Below are 23,149 nucleotides of genomic sequence, written 5' to 3'. Positions count from 1 at the left end.
ATGGATGTCAGTCAAGAAAGTGATGCCATCTTAAGTGGTTCTTAAAATCCCCTCCCCCATATTGGGTGGTGGTGGCACATGCCTTTAATCCTAGCACTCGGGAGGCAGAGGCAGGCAGATCTCTGTGAGTTTGAAGCCAGCCTGGTCTACAGAGCGAGTTCCAGGATAGGCTCCAAGGCTACAGAGAAACCCTGTCTTGAAAAACAAACAAACAAACAAATCCTCTCCCCAGATGCCCCACTGAAAGAGAGACTCAAGAGGACAATTCTAATGGTTAGTATTTATCTGTTTATTTGAGACTGAGTCTTACTATGTAGCACAGGCTGATATCAAGTTTACCATCCTCCTGCCTCCACCTCACAAATGCTGGTATTATAAATAGGAGTCATGGTACCTAGCCAAGGCTGAAGTCTTAAGATCAGCCCGGAGGCTACTGTGGAGGCCCAGGGGCAGATGCTGGGCACTAGGACAGGGCAGGAGCAGAAGGATTAGAGGGACTTGGCGCTGTGACTGTGGAGTGGAGGTCCCCATGGTTCTATGCTCTGCCTTGTGGCTGTGTTGGCATACGATGACTCAAGCCCAGACCCCTGCCCATGCAGAGCCCACGTTCCTTCACCTACAGGCCCGTCGACTGCCCCAAGCTTTCCTGGCAGCCTCCTTCACCACCTTGTTCCTCAGGCTGTAGATGATGGGGTTCAGCATGGGGGTCACCACAGCGTAGAGGACTGTGAAGACCTGGTCGGAGATATGGGCCTCCTTGCTCTTGGGTCTCATATACATGAAGATGATGGTGCTATAGAAAAGCAGGACCACAGCCAGGTGTGCTGAGCAGGTGGAGAAGGCTTTGCGGCGCCCAGCGGCTGAGGGCACCCTCAGGATGGTGGCCAGGATCAGCATGTAGGACAGGCAGATGAGGGTCAGGGGTACGGGCAGAAGAAGGATGGCACCCACCAGCAGGAAGGCATCGCTGACCGAGGTGTCACCGCAGGCCAGCTTCAGCACAGCCAGGATCTCACAGGTGAAGTGTCTGATTACGCGGTGGCCACAGAAGGGCAGCCTCATGGCGAGGACGGTTTCTGTCACGGACTTGAGGAGGCAGAGTGCCCAGGAGGCACCTGCCAGCACCAGGCAGAGCCTATGGCTCATGAGCACAGGGTACCTGAGTGGCTGGCAGATGGCCAGGTAGCGGTCATAGGCCATGATGGCAAGCAGCAGGCACTCTGTGGAGCCTGTGGAGAGGCTCAGGCACATCTGGATGGCACAGCCAGTAAAGGAGATGGTCTTCCGGGACGACAGGAGGTGGACCAGCATCAGGGGCACGAAAGTAGATGTGTAGCAGATGTCCAAAATGGAAAGATTACCCAGAAAAAAGTACATGGGCGTGTGTAGGCGGGCATCCAGCATGCTCACCGCCACAATGGCGCTGTTCCCCAGCAGGGTCACCAGGTACATGGATGAACACAGAGGAAAGAGTAGGTGCTCCAGGGCCGGGTAACCAGAAAATCCCTTCAAGATGAACTCGGAGTCGGCTGTCCTGTTGCTGGGCTCCATACTGTGGGGTTCTGGCTGCGTGCACAGTGGGGCAGAAGCACGGGGTGCAGGTTGGTAGGACCACAGAGATTGTTAAGGTCTTTCCCAGCTTAGACACACTTTCTGGGACATTGGGACAGTCTCCACATCCTCTGTAGGCTCCAGTGCATCCATGTGAAAAGTGAGGATGATTCAGAGCAGAATCTATCAGATTCCCTACGTGGGCGTTCAAGGAAGCATGAATGGGCAGCCTGAAGAGTCACTGTGAGCCAATGCTGAATGAGGGATAAAGGCCTTTACTACAGAACTTGTCAGAGCGTTTGGCGGCTCTCCCAAAGCCAAGTAGATTATGTGCTCCCAAACTTATTTGACCCTAGATCCCCTTGTACCCCTTAACCTATCACAGACAAGTGATCTACAAATAGGGTTTGGGAGCCGATGAACTGGATCAGAGGTCCTCAAACTTGAACACACACTGGACTTTCTTGAAAGGCTGTCAAAACACAGCTTGCTTTCCTACCAGAGTTTCTGGCTTAGGGGATCTGTTTGCTGCCTCTGCTCTACTGGCCCAGGCACGGATGTCTCTGAAGGGTCTCCCTGGCTTTGCAGCAGCCTCTGAGTCATCGCTTACACTGTCCCCACTATCTGGAATGTCCTCATTTGTCCTTCTGCTGTAGTAGTCTGATTTGTCTTCCCAGACCAGCTCTGGTCTCCACATTCTCTATGCTTTACATCTCGGGTGGGTGGGTGGGTGGGGGCTGCCGCTGGCCTCTAAGCCTGTGAGTGGGCACCCCTCCACACACAGGGATGCTCTGTCAGCGGCTCTGTGTGGGCTGAAGCTTCAGAAGTTGTCTCTTTGTGAGCTCTCTGGTGAAAAGGCAAGGGACCCTGGAACCCAGTCCCCAATCTTATTTTCTCCCAGTCAGGACAAAGGATGTTTTGGCTTCCTAAGCTTCAAGGTTATTAGCACAGAAAGTGCCCTGACAAGCTCACTGGGGAGTTCTCTATGGCAGATGGGGAAACTGAGCTCACACAGTGCCTGCCAGGGAGGCGAGTCTCCGGGAGAGTCTGCCAGCATTGGGTCACCTCACATATGGAGCAGACATTTGCCTTCAGTGAGCCCCAAAAACCTGTTAGCCTCGTCAGACACCCCCTGCTTCCTCCCCATAATCCTCTTACCAGCAAAAAAGCAGATTCTATCCCTTTCTCAGTGTCTCTGAGCAGCTGGGATTATTCCACCATAACATGGAGCTTAGTGCCCAATTCCACCTCCTCTCTGACGCTTCACCTGGAGACTCCCTTCCTTTTACTTGCTTCTTATTTATTCTTCCCCAAATCAGGAAGTGACTTAGGACCTGCTACACACCAAACACTGTGCTAACATCAGGGGGACAAGTGAGGACACAGGCTAAGCACTGACTCCAAACCCTTCCCAGGTAGAGTTCTCCACTCTCCTGTGCCTGGCTTTCCCTGTCTACATGCCCTACATATAAACTTTTGATAAGGGGGTGCTTGAAGGGCCTCTCTGGGCCTCTGACATACCTCATGTCAAGGCTAGGTAGCCCCAGTGGCGATTCCTTCTTCATATTAGGTATTAACATAGAGCCAAGACCTTAGTCCTACTCTGAGACCCATCTCTGGGAATCCAAGGCCACTCAGCAGTCAGGAGAGCTCTGATCTCATCTTAGGGCTGCAGGTAGAAGCTCTGCTCTCAACCTGATTGTGTCCACCTCACACAGGCTCAGAAAAATATGAGCTGTGAGCTCCCCATCAAAGCCCAGTAGGGATGCTCTGGGGCTGGGTGTTTGGTGGGGGCATCTTTCTAGCAGAGCGCTTCAGAGGCACAAGGCACAGAGATGGTCCTGTCTTTTTCTGGAAGCCCCAGTGACCAGAGTAAGCTGTGGCTGACTCTTTGCATGTGGTGATACGCACAGGAATTCACCTCTTCAGTCACTAGGACACATCGGCCTCTGAAGCTATGGGCTCTGTGCTGGAATAGACATACACCCACACGGGGTCACCTCCTGTGCACACATTCAGGTGAGTGCACAAACACCTGTCTTATACACTGGTACATATGCACCTGTGAGTGGTCATCCTACACATGCTCATGTGTGCACGTGTGACCATTCACATATTCACAACAACGTGTATGCATAAGTCTCTCTCTTGTGCATGCAGCCATGCGCGCGTGCGTGCGCGCACGTGTACACACACACACACACACACACACACACACACACACAGCAGGACTGGCAGAGTCTTGGACCTATGACCAAAGTGCTTTACTGAGCTAGGCAGGAGACCACAGCTCGGCAGGGGTTGCCAGGGAGTCATTAGGAAGGAGTAGCCCTGAGGGTGGGGGTTACAAAGAAGCCTGGGACAAGTGGACAAAACTGACTGAGTGTTCTGTCTGCTTCCCAGCCTGTGTGTCAAAGACAAGTCTCTGGCTCTGACTTTTCTATCACATGGGGAAGAAAGGAGGGGGACACAGGCTAGGGAGCTTTGTCTGTAGAACTCACAGTGTCCTTTGTCTCCCCGTCTCTCCTGACCCACTGCTCCCTGAAACCCAGTTCACAAGGGAGCCTTCTCTTACCTCTCAACCAGACTGAGTTTTCCTGCTTTGTGTCCCGCATGTTGTGTTGTGCTGTAGCTCAGGGTGACAACCACGCCTCTCACTTCTTGCCAGCTGCCCTCCCTGCCAGCCCAGAGCAATGCCATCTCCTTCTCCTTCTCTCTTAGGTTCTGCAGGCCAACGTGTGGCTCTAAGTAACTTATGGCTGTCGTTTGCAGCTCCCCAGGACTAAGGAAAGTGGAACGGGCAGCTGGTCAGTTATGGACGGCTTGCAGCCCAGGGGAACACTCTTGCAGAACTTGGAAGGGGCTTACACATCAGCTGGAGCCTTACCCTTGGGTAAACTGAGGCCCAGAGATGAGAAGTAGCACTGTGAATTAGAGTGGGAAGCCAGCCCTGGTGATTCCTCAGGGCCCTCCACCCTCCCTTCTGTCTGCGCGTTCTGTTCGTCACCTACCTCCAGCCTCCTCCCAGTCTGTGCTCTGGCTCCCTGGCAGAAGCTTCACTCCCGCCTGCCTTTCCAAACCATGGGAACGCACACAGGTTTTTGTGGAAATGATGAAGAGTTTTCCACTTGATAAGGTCAGGTGGAACATTTAGAATCTGACAGAATTATTTTAAAGGCTCAGAACTCAGCAGGGTTCTCTGAAGCAGGTAGAACTAGTCCATTCTGGTGGGCCCAAGGCTGATGGATCTTAGTGGTTTTCTGTGGGCAGGACAGGTTCCCCATTCTGGGCAGTTGTTAGTGTCAGCCTTCTACGGGGCAGGTGGGCCAGATGGAGGTGGCACCGTTCAAAGCGCCCTGTGTATCAAGGGATTGCACAATCCCCAAGGCAACGTAGAGTGAGGAAAGGAAGCGGACCCAGCTAACACACTTTAGGGTGCTTCAGGGATGATGTCCCAAAGACCCAATTACGCAGTCTAGTTAGAGAGTTTAATTAGTGTGAAAACGCTGGAGAAAGTGGCTCAGGGCTCAGGGCTCCACACTTGCAGGGCAGTCCTGGACTGGTTCAGTGACCCAGGAACACTTAGGAGTAAATCAATCAATAAATGGATGCTTAATTAATGGAATGAATACGTAAGCAATTTTATCCGTTTACAAATAAACCAAGGAACAAGTGAACAAGTGATAAATGTTGCTGCTTTCCGGGTGGAGCGTGAGGGGTCTTGGCCCAATTCTCATCAGGAGTTTACAGAATCACAAAATCTGGAGTGTTAACGGGGGACTGGACTGGATAAAGAGACGAGAATTCTAAGTTACCTGAACAAGCCAGTGCTCAATGACCACCTTGACCATGACCCCCGTATGGACAGAGATTGCTGTTAGGGGTCTAGAGTCAGCCCAGTGTCATCTGGTGAGGCAGGGGCATAGCCATGGTTCCTGGTGTCACTTAAGTCTTCTCGGTCAGTGTGTGGCCGCCCCGGGAGCTAGCGACCTTTCCCCTTTGTCACCACCTGGTCCCTCTGCCCTGTTCTCACAGCATCCCAGTGACGCTTCATCACTGAAGTCCCCTCCAGTTCCCAGAGTCTAGACCCCAATGGCTTAAGGTCTCTTTAATCAGCGTCATAAGGTGGGGGTGTAGTTCAAGGCGTAGCTTAGTATACGCAGGGTCTGGGGCTTGATTCGCAGCCTCAGGAAACGAAACAAAACAAAATAAAAACAAAAACAAGAACAAAGCAAGAAACCATAGAACCATAGTGTATTTTATTTTGGAACTGGGCTTTGGTTTGTTGTTGTTGGAATTCTATTTATCCACTTTGAAACTTCAGGAGGTAGTCCTGTTGCTCACTCGGTAAAAGTGCTTGCCTTGCCATGCATATAGCCCTGGATTCCATCCCCGCTATAATATAGATTGGGCATAGTGGCACACACCCATGATCCTGACACTTTGGTATGTGGAGGCAGGGGGATCAGATCTCTCTTTCTCTTTCCCTCCCTCCCTCCTTTCCTCCCTCCCTTCCCCTCTATATTTTTTGTCTCACCATGTTCCCAAGTTATAAATATACTTTTAAAATATTTTCCCAATAACTTAAAATTTTTTTGTTGCTCTTTTGAGGCAAAGTCTCACTCTGTAGCCCAGGCTAGCCTGAAGCTCATGACCTTTTTCGTTCCTCAGGGTTTTCAACTTGTTTTTAACCTTGACTCTTACTTAGAGGGTATCTACTCTGCACTGAGTAAAGTTAGCTGAGCTTACTTACTTCCCACAACAGGACTTATTATAAAGGCTGTCTTATCTTAGACCTTAAAATGCACTTCTGGGAAGTCTGAAGCCAACCTGGGCTGCAGAGCAAGACCAAGTCTTTTTTTACTTTTTCGTCAAGATACCTTTGTCATATACTAATTTCGCAGGTCCTTGTGTGTCTCTTCTGGGGTCTGCTCTAAGGACATGCCTCCCACTGTCCTCATGTCACGCTGTTTTAACTGCCCTGGTCAGCTTAGGGGAAAGGAACAGCTGTAAGCTGCAGCCACAGGCCCAAGCCCTGTCAGCTCTTTCCGACGATTCCTTGGCTATTCTTGCTCATTTCCTTTCCACACAAATTTTGCAATCAGCTCATCATATTTCACGAAAATTCTCCTGGGACTTTGCCTGTGGTCGGTTGGCTGATTTAGGGCAGGACTTGATATCTTTACAAAATCCAGTTTCCTCAAGCAAGAACGTTGTTCCTCCATTATTAATACATGGCTTGGCTTTGTTCTGATCACGACTCTTCTTCTGACTTGTTAACAAGGTGATTTGCATCGATACATATTTTTGTGATGTTGAAATCTCTCCCCTTTTCCTCCTGTAGTAGTTTATTCTCATCCCGGGTGCAGGATGAGTTTGAAGGGCAGGGAGGCGCGCTGACCAGCTCCCAGGCTCCCCCTGGTGGTCAGTGAGCCAATGCTCATGACCCTTGAAGATGGGGGTTGGAATTCCTGTAAAACTCCAGCACTCGGGCCCGGACCACTACGGCGCAGGAATTGTGGATCTAGGGGTAGGGTAGATATAAAATTTGTGTATTCCTGTTGGGTGATTGTCTGTATTGCCTCTGGGGCGCTACGTCTCAATACTAGGAAACCCTGACGACATCTATAATCTGCATGGGAAGAATCCAGTCTTCCAGGAAGAGCTAGAGGATGCAAAATGCTGTCTCCTAGAAATGACATGGCGGCTGCATGGTAGTTACCTGTTCAAGACCTGAGCATGATCAGTCCAACTAGATCAGTCAGCATTCCAGCTGGGGGCAGGGAGGGAGGGAGGAAGGGAAAGAGAGAGAGGAGGGGGGGGGAGAGGAAAGGAGAGGGAAAGCATAACGGATGGGATGGTCTGATCTACATTTGTATACACTATGAAATTGTCAAAGGACAAGCGAAAGGCAGAAATATCTAGATTCTCTGACACAGCCTGTTCTCCAAGCTTTAGGATTTCACAACCCTCTCCCTTTTCTCGGCTGAATCTTGAACCCAGGACGTCATGCATGCGAGGCAACAAGTGTTCCGCCACTGAGTGAAAACACTGGCGGCATGTGGCCGATGTCATTTTCGAGAAGGAAACCCTCAGCTATAATTTCACTTTTCTGAACCAGGATGGCTTCTCCTAGTAATAAACTCACACATTAGAAAACTACGTCTGAACTTTGGGTACAGAGAATAAGCTCTGTGTTGCCAGCTCTGGTGTGCTGGCCCCAGACTGTTTGGAAACCTTCCATAAGCTATAGAAGGCGGATCTTAAACAAAGAGATTGAATCTTCAGTCTTCCTAAGGAGATTGAAAAGCAAGAGAAAGTGCCACCGGTCAGCTAGAAATACTGAGGAATTCCTGGGGAATGGCAGCCAGATGAGATGGGATTGTTGGGAGAAACCACAGCCAGAAGGAGGGCAGTTCTGGGCCTTCTCAGCCCAGGACAGCAGGGACAGGAAGGTCCTCAGCTGCCCACGGGTAACTGGCCAGGGACTCCAAGGAAAGCCCACACTGGAGCCCGGTGGGCCACTGTCAATGTCGATGCTTTCTGAGAATCTCTGGAGAAATGAAGAGAGCAGATGACAGCCCTGGCCCCAACCCCAATCCTCTAGACCCTCATCGTCATTCCTGGAGACAATACATACAAATCGTAGATAAGAATATACGAAGATACCCTACCAATAAGAAGTAGAACACGCTCAATCAAGTCAGCACCACAGAGGAGGAAAACCAGACCCAAGAAAGAATTAGCATCAAAGGAGACAAAACAAGTTGAAGACTTTGAAGCATGTGTGATTGACACATCACAGGGATAAGAATAGACTTCTCATCCACAGAATACTAATAAATCAGCAGGAAAGAAAAGCCGGGGAAAGTATCTGAGCCGGGTGCAGTGGCAGCACACGCTTTTCGGAACTACAGGCAGGTGGATCTCTCTGAGTTTGAGGTCAGCTTGGTCCACACAGCGAGTTCTAGGACAGCTAGGTCTACATAGAGAGACCCAGTCAAAAAAAAAAAGACTTAAAATAAGAAAAGACTTAAAATAAAGGAAACAGCCAAAATCAAATCAAAAGGCATAGTTGAGGAACACCCCCAAATGACCAGGCCTGTTTCTCAGCACATGGGGGGTGAGGCGGTAGGATTGCCAGGAGAACCGGGCCAACCTTAGCCACATAAAACAAAGAGAGGGAAAGGAGGAGCAGGGAAGGAGAAAAGGGGGAGGGAGGGCGAAGGGGGAGGAAGGAGAGGAGATAAGAAAGAGGGAGAAGGAGGGAGAGGGGAAGGAAAGAGGGAGAAGGAGGGAGAGGGGAAGGAGGGAGAGACAAACAGAGAAGGGGGGCGATAGCTCTGTGTGGCGCTTGCAGCCGACAAGCGCTGATTTCCACTGCTGGGCGCCGCGTGGTGGACAAAGAGAACGGACTCCCAGAGGTTGTCCTCTGACCTCCACACATGTGCTGCTGTGCTTCGCTTGGCTAAATCACAGGAAAGAATGCCAGGCTATGCTCTGTTTGGCTGAGTATTCGTTAGTTTGGACTGTGCCTGTCTTCTGGCTGTTAGAAACACACCACGATCAACACGTGTGCTCAGGGTGTGGAAACACATCTCCTTTTCTTGGGCTTCCATCTAAAAGGAGAGCTGCAGAGTCAGACGGTAACTCTGCTTTGTGTGTCGAGAAACTACCGGGCCCTATTCCAAAACAACTGCCTAAGTTTGCACCTCAGCAGCTGTGCGCAGGCTTCTGGTTCCTTGGCATCATTCTTGGCAATGTCTGACTTGTTGTTGTTTTCTGTAGCTGTGCTAAAATAGAGGTTGAAGTAGAGGGCGAAGTCGTTTGATTTCCATCCCAATAGGACGTTGGGCATCTTTTCATGTGCTTTATCGATGGATTTTGTTCTTCAAATTGTTCTTCAAACTCTGTTGTGAAGTTGTGTGACCCATCTCTCCGTGAGTTCTCTGCGTGTTCTCAGGGCAGGCCCCTTGTCAGATTTCCATCCTCGAGTGTCGTTACAGACTAACACATGCCTTTAAATGTCCCTTGGCCCTTTTTTTCTTAACAGTTTGAACAGTTTATGAGGAATTGGGATTATTTCTTTAAATGTTTGGTAAATTGGCCAGAAAAGCTACTGGGTATCTGCCTTTTCTTATTACCAGTTCAACCTCTTTGTTGAGTCTAAGTTAGCTTGGTCTGCTTTGGACCGCTGTGAGGAAACCCCAGGACCGAAGCTACGTAGGAAAAAAAGGGCATATTTCACCTCCTGGAGGCAGGGGCTGCTGCAGGGGCCATGGAGGGGTGCTGCTTACTGGCCTGCTCCCCAGGGCTAGCTCAGTCGGCTTTCTTATAGAACCAGTCCAGGGATGGAACCACCCACAATGGTCTGGGCCCTCCCATTTGAATCAGTAGTCTAGAAAATGCCCTACAGACCTGTCTACAGTCGATCTGAAGGAGGCGTTGTCTCAACTGAGGTTCCTCTTCCCAGACAGCTCTAGCTTGTATCAGGTGGATAAACAGCTAATCAGGACAAAAGCCTATTTAGAATTTCTGTTTATTTTTGGGTGAGTGTGCTCATCGTGTGTGTGTGTGTGTGTGTGTGTGTGTGTGTGTGTGTGTGTGTGTGTGTAAATGCTAACGTGTGCACCACAGCACCTGTATGGAGGTCAGAGGACAACCTCGGTTGAATGTTGGTCTTTATCTTCCACCTTGTTTGAGATGAGCCTTCCTGGCTGTTCTTGTGTGGCATATGCCAGGCCAGCTGGCTGACCAGTTCCCAGGATCCTCCTGTGTCCACCTCCTGTCTCCCTGTAGTGGGATGCTGGGATTGCAGATATTAGAACTACACTCAGGCTGTGTGTGTGTGTGTGTGTGTGTGTGTGTGTGTGTATGTGTGTGTGTGTGTGTGTGTGTATGTGTGTGTGTGTGTGTGTGTGTATGTGTATGTGTGTGTGTGTGTGTGTGTATGTGTATGTGTGTATGTGTGTGTGTGTGTGTGTGTGTGTGTGTGTGTGTGTGTGTGTTTGGAACTCAGAGTTACAGACCTCAGGTTTATTTGGCGAGTGTTTTACCCCTCAGGCCATCTTCCTGGACCTCCTCCCCTTCTCTTTCTTGGAGTGAGGACTGAAGCGCAGGCTCATTCTGGCTCCAGAAGCGTGTTCTCCCACTGATGTACGTGCCCAGGCCTCTTTCACACTTTTGGTTTGGAAACAGGCTCTAACTGACTTGCTCCAGTTGGCCTTAAACCCACTCTGTAGCCCAGGCAGGTTTTAACTTGGAATCCCCCTGCCTCCTAAAGCGACTGACCTTACACGCTTGTGCTATGAGGCTCTGCTTTGAGAACTTCGGCTCTCGTTTATAGAAAGTTGTCCATTTTGTCTAAGTTGTCTAATTTTTTTTGGCATACAACTTAAACAACTTATTTAATTGACAGATAAAAGAGTGTTTTAATTTTTTTGTTTTTCAAGATAAGGTTTCTCTGTAGCTTTGGAGCTTGTCCTGGAACTAGCTCTTGTAGATCAGGCTGACCTCGAACCCACAGAGATCCGCCTGCCTCTGCCTCCCGAGTGCTGGGATTAAAGGTGTGTGCCACCACCTCCTGGCTGTGTTTTAATCTTATATAATGTGATGGTATGAAATACATACAATGTACAAGTATATATTGTAAGATGTTAGATTAAACTAATTAACAAACATCTTCCTTTCCATATTTGGGGTAATAACACATCATAGTCATTCTTTTAATTTTTTTTTTTTTTTTTGGTTTTTCGAGACAGGGTTTCTCCGTAGCTTTGGAGCCTGTCCTGGAACTCCCTTTGTAGACCAGGCTGGCCTCGAACTCACAGAGATCTGCCTGCCTCTGCCTCCCGAGTGCTGGGATTAAAGGCATGAGCCACCACCGCCTGGCTCCTTTTACATTTTTTAAACTATTTATTTAAATAAATTTAATTAAATTTATTTTATGTGTATGGGTGTTTTTCCTGCAAATATTTCTGGGCACCACGTGCATGCTTGGTAACTTTGGAGGCCAGAAGGGGGTGTTGGATCCCCAGAGACTAGAATTACAGACAGTGGTCACCCTCCATGTGGATGCTGGGAACCGAGCCTGAGTCTCCTGCTAGAGCAGCCAATGCCCTGAGCTATGGAGCCATCTCTCCAGTCCTGTATTTTCCCGTAATACATCAGTTCTTGTCACCTTGCTCTTTCAAAATGTATTCCTTCTAGCTGTCTTCTCTCCCTTCCCAATAACCTTCCCCAAGCTTCTGCTGACCATTATACTCCCAGCTTCTGGGAACTCTTTAGACACAACATACAAGTGAGCTCATGTGAAATTTGTCTCTTCGTGCCTAGCATATTTCACTTAACATGGTATCCCTTAGGCTCAAACACATTGCTGCAAATTGTCGGCTTTCATCTTTTTTAAGTCTACAGTTGTTAAAGCGTTCCTTCATGATCCTTATGAGTCTGTAAAGTTGATAGCGATGTCTCCCCTTTCTTTTCTGATTCTAGTAACTCGAGTCCTCCCCTCACCAAAGATTTGCAATTTGGTTACTCATTTAAAACGAATCATGCTGTGACTTTGTTGTGTTTCTCCATTATTTTTCTATTTTCTATTATTACTTTCTCCTCCAGTCTTCTTCCTTGCTGCTATAGAGCAGCCCATGGCAGGGCTATTCTAGCACACAGGCCTTAGAGCTGCCTCTCCCTCAGTTTTCCAAATCAAATGATTCAGAAAACCTGGCTAATTCCATGTCACTGTGGATTTTAGACCTGTCCTCCCTTCCCTACGCCCCATTCTTCTTCTTGCCCATGCCATGATGTGAACCCCCAGGTCCTTTTTCATGTGTGTTCTGGTAGGAGATTAAGGGTCCTTCTGCACCCCTCAGAGCTCACAGCCTTACCTGTGCTGTAGCCACGACTTTCTAAGGTCTGATGCATTTGGGGACTTCCAAGTATATAAACCCAAGTTCTAAGGGGCATCTACTCATAGCCGCCCTGCTCCAGCCCCTGAGATTCAGCCAGAAAGTCATGTCATTTCCCCTGGGTGCTGTCCCTGGAAGTGTTCTGCTGCTGTGGCATTTCATGTTGAGCTCCAGGGACAACTTCCCCGAAGATCAATTAGACCGCGCTAATTGAACTTGGCTTTTGGTGATCTCCGTAATCACACAGATGTCCTGTGGGGAGCCAAGCTCTCCAGTGTTCTGAATGCCTTGGGTGTTTCTCATACCCTCGGGTCCTGGGGAGTTCCCTGTTCTTACCCTAAATAATTAAAACTGGTTGCTCAGTACAGGTTGGAGAGCAGGCTTCAGCGCCCTTAAGCAGGAGACAGAAACAAGTGTGTTGGGTTTTCTCTATCATGAGGATTCTCAGCAGGTGCACCAGTGATACTCTGGAGAGGGCCAGTCTGCCTTCTGCTGTATGACCGCCTCATTGGAGGATGCTTACCTCTCCCTGGCTCTTGCATGCTAAGCATGGACTCCATCATTCTGACAAGTTCAGTGTCCTTTATGTTTGCATGTGCGGTCCAGGAGAGCAGTTCTGCCCAGACCGGATCTGAAAGGAACCAAGAGGATGTCTTCGCAAGGCACTCACTGAGGTTCCCAGAAGCAAGCATCATCTGCTCTTCTCAGGTCCTCCTTGGCTTGGTCCTGGGTTTTCAGCCCTCTGCCTTCAGCTGCTGTGTTGGATTCTTCTTTGCTTTGCCCAGAACAGGACACAGCTTGGAGCTGTGGGGTGGGGGGCAGTTCTGCCTAGAGGTGTGCCATTTAGCGAAGGGTCATCTTGGAAGAGTGAATCTCAGCAGAGGAGATGCCTCCATGATTTGTCCTATAGGGGACATTTTATTGATTAGTGGTTTATGTGAGAGCACCCAGGCCACTGTGGGTTATCACACTCCTGGGCAGGTGGAGCAAGCCAGGAAGCAGATTTCTCCATGGTCTCTGCTTCTGTCCCTGTCCTGACTTCCTCGGTGATGGGTTGTGGCAGGGGAATGTAGGCCAAATGAACCCTTTCCTCCCCAAGCTGCTCTGACATGGTGTTTTAGCACAACGCTAGAAGCCAACGCGGGACGAGTAGCTATGCAATAAAAATCACATTGCAAATGTTGGGCAGCCATGCCAGAGAGGCAGAAAGAGGATATCTACCTCAGGATGGCTTTCTACAACATGGGGGATGTTGTGGGGCCTCTGCCTGGTTCTCTACTCTGTATGGGGAAAGGGAGAGAAACAAGATTGTAGAAGCTCCCACAAAGTGGCTGGACTTAGAAGCAAGGTTTTGAAGGCCAAGGCGAATTCCTACATTCTGCTCAATTCAGGTCTTTCTCTGGATGACTGCCCTGGGCTACCTGGGAAAATCTAATGTAACTGGAGAGACAAAACAAAAAATCACGCCCCTCCCCGTTTCAAAGTTTTACCTCTGTCCATGCAACAGTTCCTCCAGCGGTTAGCTGGTTTTGCACGTCAGTGTTCATTGAAGTACTGGGCTTAGCCGTGAGCTCTTCTCATCGGAACTCACGGTGGGTCATCTCAGCTGCAGGCATTTCCCTTCACGGCTCTTGACAAAGTATTGGATCCTACACACACTATTTTGTGGTTTTAGATTTAATATTTACTTATTTAATTTCTTGACAGCAGGTCTTTTGCAGCCCGGGCTGGTCTCAGATTCACTATATATAAACTTGAGGCTGATCTTGAATTCCTGGATGTCCTAATTCTGCCTCCTGGTTGCTTGAGTTGCAGACGTCTGCTTCCATATCTGCCTCGTTTCACGTTTCTTGTTAAGCTTATTCATAACTTTGCATTTTTATGATCACCAGTGTTAATGATGTCTTCATTTTACTATATTTTTGAACTAGTCATTACTGCTATGCAAGAAAATATTTACATTTTTTAATTTTAAATGATCTAATTCTGAGCTGTGGCTGTGGTAAGCTGATTGGTGGAGTGTCTACACACCATGCAAGAGCCCTGGGCTTGGTTCCTAGTGGGGCATAAAGCATGCTCAGTGACACACACCTGTGACCCCAGTACTCGGGAAGAGGAGGCGGGGGGGGGCGGTCAGAGTTTCTAGATCATCCTCAGCTACACAGTGAGTTCAAGGCCAGCATGGGAGACAAGAGACACAGGCTCTAAAAGGGACAGGAATAGAATCTTAGTTCTTGTTAGGATTAGCAGCTCTTCAGAAACTTATTTTAAGTTTCCTAGATAAGCAACCACAGTCCTGCCTTTTCCAATATTCCCCAATTTAGTAGTTCTAAGCTGAGTACAAAAAAAAAATGTTGGGAGCAAACAATTGTTTGTTATTCCTTTTAAAGGAATGCTTATATTTTTAAACTATGAATAATGATGTGGGCCTTTTTACTTAAGATATTTCTTTCTTTTAACTGCATTAAGAATGTCGTCTTCCTTAGCTTGTTCATTTGTGGTACTCATCAGGAATGCATAGCTAATTTTATCAGATGTTTTTTGGGGACCATCTGTTCGGATGACGATGTGGTCTCACTTTTTATCCTACTTACAGAATTAATTACATCAGTAGAGTTTTTTTTAAAAAAAATATCAACCCACCCCCGCTTTCCTAGAATACCCATTAGTTGCTCGTGGATATTCATCTCTCAGAACTGTGCAAGGGATAACAATGCAAATTGCTGGCTAGGGTCTGTGGTGCTTTGTGACAGTCAGCTCTGGGGTCAGGCTCTGGTGGATTCAGAAAGTAAATAATACATGTTTAAAAAAATAAAACAATGGCCTGGTGGCTCCCAGTTTGTAATCCAGCACCTGGAAGCCTGAAGCAGGAGGATTGTCACAAATTCGAGACCACCCAAGGCTATGATACAACAAAATTAAGACCCATGAATCGCAAATGCCTCTTTCTCTGTATTTAAGCCATTTAGGGCTTCCTGTTGTGTGTGCGGCATTCTCCGTCTCTCTCCTATTAAGGCCAGTCTCAGAGGAGTGGTGTGAGGATTACAGAAAAGTTTACTGGAAGAAACAAAATTCCCCTCTCCCTTTGAACCTTACATGCTCAGCCTGTGACCTCACGCACTACGTCAGTGCCTTTGTTAATGGATGAGCCTGCGGTCGACACATTGCCACTCAAAGTCGTGGCGACATTAGGGCTCTCTCTTGGTGGCATACGCTATAGATTTTAAGAACTGTATGATGTCATGTAGTCACCATTCAGTGTCTTAAAAATACACACCCTGCTTTGTGTTTCTGTGCTCCATTTTCCTTCCTTCTGTCTCCTAGCTCCCTGACAACACTCGTCTCCTGTTTAGTTCTCTGTAGTTTCACATTTCCCAGTGTCGTAGAGCTGGTCCTCATGGTGTGCAGTCTTTTCATATTGGCTTCTTTTACTTAGCGAAAGGTGTGTGCTTCGTGTCTATCAGTTCCTGAGCTGATAACTTGTTTCTCTTTCACGGTGCACAGCGTCGCACTGTCTCGCTGCCCCAGCGTTTGAAGGGCACCTTGACCAACTCTAGATTTTTGGCAGTTATAAACAAGGCTGCTAGAATATAATATGGAGGGTGGGGGCAGGCATAGCCTCCACTCATCTATGTAAATTGGGTTGTTTGGTAGACCGTGTTTAGTTTTAAATTAAACTGTCAATGTTTTCCTATGTTGGTCTTACCTTGTTGCCTTGGAAATTAATATTATTATTTTGGTGACGTTAAGATCTCATCGGTCCTTCTTATGTGGCTTGGCCTCTTTAAACATACTCAGCATATTTTTGATTAGAAGACTTACTTCATCAGGTTAGGAGATTGTCTTTATTTCTTTTAAGTGGTTTTTATTACATTTTCTTTATTTATATATTATACATTAATAATATTATTACATCTGTGGCGCATGTGTGTAGAGATGAGAGGACAACTTCAACAGATCAGTGCCCTCCTTCTACCATGTGAGTCCTGGGGACGGAACTCAGGTCACCAGATTGGGGGCGAAGCATCTTCACTCACCAAGACATCTCACTGACTCCCTTTCCTTTGCTTCTTTAATGTTGATTTGTCCATAGGCTCTGTTCTCTTATTTAAAGTATTAGTTACAGAAATATAGTTGAGTTCTGGGCATGGTGGTGTGTGTCATCCAGGGCTTGGAAGGCCTGTGCTGAAGGATGGTAGCCAGCTTAGGCCATGTCGTGTGTCCCAGGCCAGCCTGGAGTACAAGGAGAAAGGAAGTCTCAAATAACCAAAAAGGAAAAGGCAGGTTTGATTTCCAGACCTTCCTTTTCCTTCTCTCGTCTTTTAATGCCGTCTTTTTCTGAGTTATAAAGAATGTTCTGGGTTGAGTTCCTAATTAAAAATAAACATCCCAGGCTGGTGAGATGGCTCAGCTGGGTGATGTTGCTCACTCCCAAGCCTGAGTGTGGGTCAGGACCCGCATGGTAGGAGGAGAAACTGACTCGTGCAAACTGTCCTCCACACACACACACACACACACACACACACGCACACACACACACACACACATACACACACACACACACACACACACACACACACATACACACACACACACACACACACACACATACACACACACACACACACACACACACACACACACACACACACACACACCAGCAGCAGCAGCGACAAATATGTAAAATTAGAAAAACCCTGGTTACAAAGATTGCCCTTGTGTGTTGAGCACAGACGAGGGAATTTTTACTGTTTCTCCTCGTGGAGCCCAGCGACCATGGTTGGGATACAGTCGCTTCTCTACCGATTCTTTTTTATGCGCTCACTGAACGGAGGGACTCTGATTTTGGCTGGCGTGGGATTAGGATCTATAAATATTAAAGTAGAACTTTTCCAAGCGTGTTGCCTCTGAGGCGCTGGAGACCCCTCCCCTCAGCTCACCCGTGGTTTTGTTTTCTAGGCCCACCCTGGCAGCACTCAGTTCACTGGCATTGTGTCTCCTTTCTCTAACTGACCTGAGTGTCCAGGTTAGGAACTGCTGGCCACTCTCCCTGCATTTCTGTGTAAGGACAGGGTGCCTGGAGCCCTGGCTGGATTCTCTGGGACAGACACTCTTAGTTGTCAAGGCCACCCAGCTTCTTGTTGCCGTAGCCCACCCTCTGGGCTTTTCTTCTGCCTGGCTGTCTCTTGCACAGTTTTTGGACGGCCCTACTGGGACGTACCTTCCCAGGAATGTCCTCAGAACTTACCAGGGCCAAAGATGTGATTACTGACTTCTACTGTGGAATACTATTTTCCCATGCTTAATTCTTTGGTCATGTTATTGATAACTTAGGATGATGAGTTAGTTAAATGCACCGCTGTTAATTATGGTCTACAAACAAAAGCTAGGATAATAGAAATTTTTGATGGGTCCGACTACAAAAGCGATTTCTTCACTGCCACCACTAGGTGGTGCCACCAATTAGTGAAAACAATGTGGTTGTTCTTGCAGGCCAACCAAGAACCACCCACAGCCTTGTATGAACAATTACATAAGACAAGTAAGAAGCTCATGAGTTCCCACAGGATGACGCTGGCTTTAAAGTGTACTTGTGCATGCAAAGTGTCGCCGAGTTGAGACACCCTGGAAAGCATGGGACTGAAGGGAGATAGCCAGAACTTCTAAAGTCTTGCACACCAGCTGGTAGTCTGAAAGCCCTGCCAAAGAAAGATGCCTGTGGCGTACTGCAGAAGAAAGACTCAGCTGCAGGGGGAAATACAATGGCAGCCACAGGACAGCTTTGCTGAGGCCGGGACTATGCAATCGTAACCAGTTCCCCTAAGGCCGTCAGTCTAGCAAACCCTGTGTCCAGTCAGGCCATTCAAAATGACCAGGGAAGCAGTCACAGAAATAAAAGTCTGGAAACACTATCCCACAGCGGACATGAGGAGTTACTTCTGAAGCCCCGGAGACTGCAGACTGCAGCCTCTAAGTACCCAGAGCAGCTAATGAGATCCTAGTTCCTATCCAAGTGGAGAGAAAATGTGTACCTCATAAACTAAATATGCCCTGTGTGGTTCTGGTCTCTCAATCCCTGGCCCCTCATGCTCACCCTTACTGCGCACCATCTTCTGTCGTCTGTGGAGGTCCCAGCAGCAGGACGTGTCCTCCACCCTGGACAGCTCTCCCCACGGCCACTAAAGCGCTGTTGATTGCTTGTGGTAGACACTAACCCCCAAAGGTGAGAGACACGGGTAAGTTTCTTCCCTTCTCTGGCCTCAGTTTCCCTAGGGTGTGCTGGCGGGGTGGGGGAGGATGATTCCCAGGGGCCATTAGGAATGACTGAAGGTCTTCAGGTCTGCACACTGCAGCCCCTGGCTTGTGTGGAGTGGGCGTCTCCTAGGAGAAGTCCCGGAAAGAGGTTCTCTGTCTAGCCTTCTCTTCTGCGATCCTTCTTCCTCTCCCCCCTCCCCACAGTCCCAGCAGGCTTTCTCATCACTCTAGGGAAGACAGCTGGCTCCAGAGCACCAGAAGTCTACAGGAGGAGTTCTGTACTCAAGCCTCATTAAAACTTCATGTGATGTCTCCAGAGGACTGGCGACACCTCCGGGGTGATGAGACCTGCTACTTCCGAGATCAACTTGGCCAAAGGTGATATTTCGCCCTTTGAGCTGCTGCAGGTTTTTACTGAAGATATCAGAAAAAGCAGCCGCGGTTGGGAATAGAGTAGAAGTACCCTAGAGGTCTCCTCTGCAATGGGCCCGAGGAAGAGCCTTGCCCAACTTCACAGGGTGGAGCTTGAGAGCCAGCCTGGGACTGAGGTAAACACTCCTGGCAGGAGCTTAGCACTTACCAGAAGGAGCTGGGAGGAAGGGACTGAAGGACCCCTGAGGGTCCAGGACACAGGGCTGGGGCTTTGGGGAGCATCTCCGATACATTAGAGATCCCAGTCAGCTTGAGACGACAGGGATGCTTCAGGAGAATATGAGCCTCATTTGTGATCACTGGGGGCTGGGAGTTTCAGAGTCAGTAATGAGATTGTTGAAGACACACATTTCAATCACCGTCTGAGTCCCCAGCCAGGTAGGAATGGCCTGAGCTCTGTGGCAGGGACAATGAGAGAACAAGGAGACTGACAGCCATTGAGAGTGTTGATCTGGGAGCCCAGAGCCTGGCCTGTGTGATGATGTCAAGTGGCTGTCTTCTGCTTCCCATTGACCCGACACTGACACCCAGCGCTCTGGCCTCCTAGACCCAGCAGGAGAAGCAAGGGCCTCCTTGAATGGTGGACTGCGGGTGGCCCTCATCAGGCTCCAGCCATCCCGACTGATGTTCACAGGTCTTGGGGTGACTCACTGACAGCCTCTGACCCTTCACCATGGAGGACACTGCAGGCTGAAGTCACAGAGCGTGGGAGTTGTGTGGGTCCGAACCCTACACCTTTAATCTCTGTAGAAGGCCAGAGGAGGGCCCTCCCTCTGCCTGGAGATCTTGACCTCTTATCCCTAAAGCAAGTCAGTCCCACAGCTCCTCAGCCTCCACCCACTCTTCCTGCAGGGCCTCCCCTCAAACAGCCTTCTGGCCTTGCTCTGGGTTGAGAAGCTAGTCCAAACAGGCCTCTCCCACATTCCCTGGCTGCTCTCCAGCCTGCGGGAACCGAGAGAACCTTAACTTCAGGGACTGTGAGGGCCGAGCAGAGGCTGCTAAAGGGAGCCACCGAGTGAAGGGGGATCCTCTGGCTTCCAGATGTTAGGCCTTCTGGGGAGCACAGCCCTCGTGAGCTGGATCACAGGCATTGTGCTGGCTCTCTTAATGCTGGTTATGCTGCTGGCCGCCTGCCTTTTCCACAGATCACGGGAGCATGACGTGGAGAGAAACCGAGTCCGGCAAACCCGGCCTCGACTCTTCCATGGCCGGCGCCTGGGTCTCCTGGGAGTCTCTCACCATCACCGTGGCCATGTGTCTGGGGTGACCAGTGCAGGCTTTCATCACCACCGCCAGCATCACCGTTCTCCTCATTGTCTCCACCACCACCATGCTCGCGGAGCCCGCCACTGAGGCCAATGGATGGTACCTACCTGGCCCTGCCCTCCACCCAGCATGGAAATGAGTGGGCCCTGTTGTCTCCATAGAAGAGGCTGTGTCTTTGGGGTATACGGGGGGCGGGAGGGCTGAGTTTGGCTTGGGTTTCATTTGTATATGAGCCCTTCTTGAACTGTGCAACAGAGACCTGAGAACCACTGCAGGGCTTGGGCTTGGAGCAGGCCTGGCTGGACACCCTACCTTGTGACTACAATCCCTGGTGACCCCGGAAGTAACAAGGGTGTCTGGTAGAAGCAGTGCCCCAGTGGATATGAAGTGCTCGTCTGAGTGGGGAGGCCCTGGGATGTCCTTCAAGGGGCAGAATGTGTGGGACAGCCTGGCCCATACATTGTTCATCCGAACGTTCAGTGTTGCTTGGCTATAAGAAATAAAAGCCACCAGAAAGCATGTGTTTATTTATTTATTTGTTTGTTTGTTTGTTTAGTGAAATGGTTCTTAATTGTAGCACACTGGGAGGAGGGAGCCGCTAGGGCCTTGTGTCAGAGCCCTGGGAACTCTTCTGGGATGAGAAGCAGGGCCTGGGAGCTGCCCGTAGCATGGGGAGAAGTAGGTGGTCCCTGCCTAGGGTACAAGGAAATGTTCCGTGTGGACATCCAGGGCTTTGGAGAAAGGACAGCTGAGATCACACAGACTGGTCTCCTGAGCACTCAGTGCACCTTCCAGCCTGGTTCAGGGCAGGCGCCACCCCCTGGCGGCACTGGTTCAGTGTTTTCTTTGGGGACTGTGTAGGGATTCTGCTCCTGACCTTGAGTTTCCAGCCAGCTGGTTAGCGGATTCACAGCAGCGTCTGATAGGAGGGAACAGAGTTATTTAAATCACTTGGAGTGCTGGGTGGCCTTAAGAGAATGCTTGCCTGGCCTGGACCTCAGTTTCCCCTTCCTTAAAATGACGTGGATAGTGGAGACTTCTACCAAAGTCAATAGGCACACAAGGTTGAGTCCATGAAGGAGAAGGAGATCTCATCCCAGACTAAGCCTGGGAACGAGGGAGAAGCAGGCCAAGGCTCATGGGGAAGGGAGCTGGCCAGACAGTCAGTGACTCACTGGAATAGAATGTCCCTTTTCCTTGCCTTTCCCAGTGGACTCCCTTTGAGGACTAGAGGAGGAACAACCAGTGAGGAAGCAGGAGGTAAATGACAATGATAGCCACACTAAATTTCTGTGATGGGAAAGTAGACGAGAAGTCTGACAGATTGACAGCCATCTGTCAGCTCCACGAGTAGCCCAGCCCAGCCCCAACTCCTGCCTCTCTCTAGTCAGTCTCCTGCATTCTGCCTGATGTGGACCTGCCCACTTCCGTAGCTTCCCGCAGACTATGCCTTTAAGTCAAGATGGGAAAGAGGGAGAGGTTTAGGTAGAAGGTAACAGGACTGGACAAGTGTCCTGTATTCCTGATGAATACCAGGCTCTTCTCCCAGGCAGACTCAAAGAACCGGCAAAAGAGAAGCAAGATAAACCATGAACCTCGCAATGACCTCTGGGGTTCATCTCCCAGCCCCTCGAGGGGTTGCTGAGGGTTCAGAAACCTCCATGTGTGTGGTCCTGTTTACATCTCTCTATTCCGGTTGCCCCAATTAAGACGAATATTATCAAGTGACTTCGTGTACCCGGAGGATGAGGCCAGATAGTAGGAGCATCTCAGAAAGGGGCTGGGCTAGAACAGGACTATGCATTGTTGGCTCTCCTCTCTACTGAGCGGTTTGCCTACACTGTTACTAAAGTTCTCTTGGACCGGGGAGAAACTGGACAAGTTCCTGACTGTATGACCTTGGGCCCAGATCAGTCCCTTCTGGGCGGTGCTGGGGGCCTCGAGGCCTGATCAGGCACGTGGTGGTCAGGTGGTCGCTCTGAATGGTCCCTGTGAAGAGCTAGCTGGAGTACAGGAAGGGAACCCATGCTCTGTCCTTTGGTTCATCCTTATCCTCACTAACTGGCAAAAGACCTGGCCAGGCTATCTACTCTGTGGCAATACCTGTGCCAATGGAGGTGCCAATCACGGCACAGGGCTGTGGGACCAGTGTTTATGAGACCGGCCCGGTTGTGTCCAGTTTCTGGAAGGCTCCATTTTCCATAATATGGGCAAAGGGCAGGCCGATAACACCCATTCCTTGCTGGATGTGGTACAGTCTTAGGAGGCACCCGGTTTGAGTGGGCTGGGCTGGGCTCCCTCCTGACACCTCTTCAGGGGCAGTTAAGGAATGATCCCACAAGCGCATGCGCAGTGGGGCGGGCTGAGTGCTCTAGCTGTGGAGGTGGTGGTTACGGGTCACAGGCCTTCAATCACAATTGGAGGAAGGGATACAGGAAGTACTCACAGCTGCACAGACACCCCCGCGCCAAGCTCCAGGCAGCACCAACAAAAACCACAGCAGGCTTGGGGGAAGAGAGTCCATGGCCACCTGGGGTGGTCGCCAGACAGAGTCTGGCGCACAAGGTACAGTCAGAGTTGGCACGTCTCTGGCCAGGGTAAGTCTTCACCGCACCCAGTGTGCTGTGGGCCAGAATTGTGGGCCCTGGGTGGCAGTAAAGAGGGGGCCCCATGAGGGTGTATAGAAAAGTGAAAGGGTCCCACGATGCGTCACTAAAGGGGCTGGAGGAGGTCCTTCC

The 23,149-nt window shown here is 49.6% G+C and overlaps 2 protein-coding genes across 2 annotated transcripts; one reads left to right on the top strand and one right to left on the bottom strand.

Moving 5' to 3' along the window:
• Positions 1–612: 612 nt before the first annotated feature.
• LOC142847370 (olfactory receptor 13J1-like) lies at positions 613–4,141 on the bottom strand. Its single transcript, XM_075968075.1, has 2 exons — positions 4,127–4,141; positions 613–1,805 (listed from the first exon to the last, which is right to left on the bottom strand). The coding sequence occupies exon 2, from the start codon at positions 1,549–1,551 to the stop codon at positions 613–615; it is 939 nt and encodes a 312-aa protein (XP_075824190.1). The 5' UTR covers positions 1,552–1,805; positions 4,127–4,141.
• A 15,880-nt stretch (positions 4,142–20,021) lies between these two features.
• Positions 20,022–20,918, top strand: Hrct1 (histidine rich carboxyl terminus 1). The gene has a single exon (XM_075968074.1). It carries the CDS (start codon positions 20,187–20,189, stop codon positions 20,496–20,498), a length of 312 nt encoding a protein of 103 aa, XP_075824189.1. The 5' UTR covers positions 20,022–20,186; the 3' UTR covers positions 20,499–20,918.
• The last annotated feature ends 2,231 nt before the right edge of the window (positions 20,919–23,149 follow it).

The sequence above is a fragment of the Microtus pennsylvanicus genome, chromosome 3 (genome assembly GCF_037038515.1).
Source record: "Microtus pennsylvanicus isolate mMicPen1 chromosome 3, mMicPen1.hap1, whole genome shotgun sequence".
Lineage (NCBI taxonomy): Eukaryota > Metazoa > Chordata > Mammalia > Rodentia > Cricetidae > Microtus > Microtus pennsylvanicus.
The sequence above is the reverse complement of the archived record's forward strand: the minus strand, read 5'-3'. Positions and strand labels throughout refer to the sequence as shown.

What these genes read in the sequence shown, in the direction of transcription:
- LOC142847370 (XM_075968075.1), bottom strand. Translation starts at nt 1,551, where the DNA reads ATGGAGCCCAGCAACAGGACAGCCGACTCCGAGTTCATCTTGAAGGGA.
- Hrct1 (XM_075968074.1), top strand. Translation starts at nt 20,187, where the DNA reads ATGTTAGGCCTTCTGGGGAGCACAGCCCTCGTGAGCTGGATCACAGGC.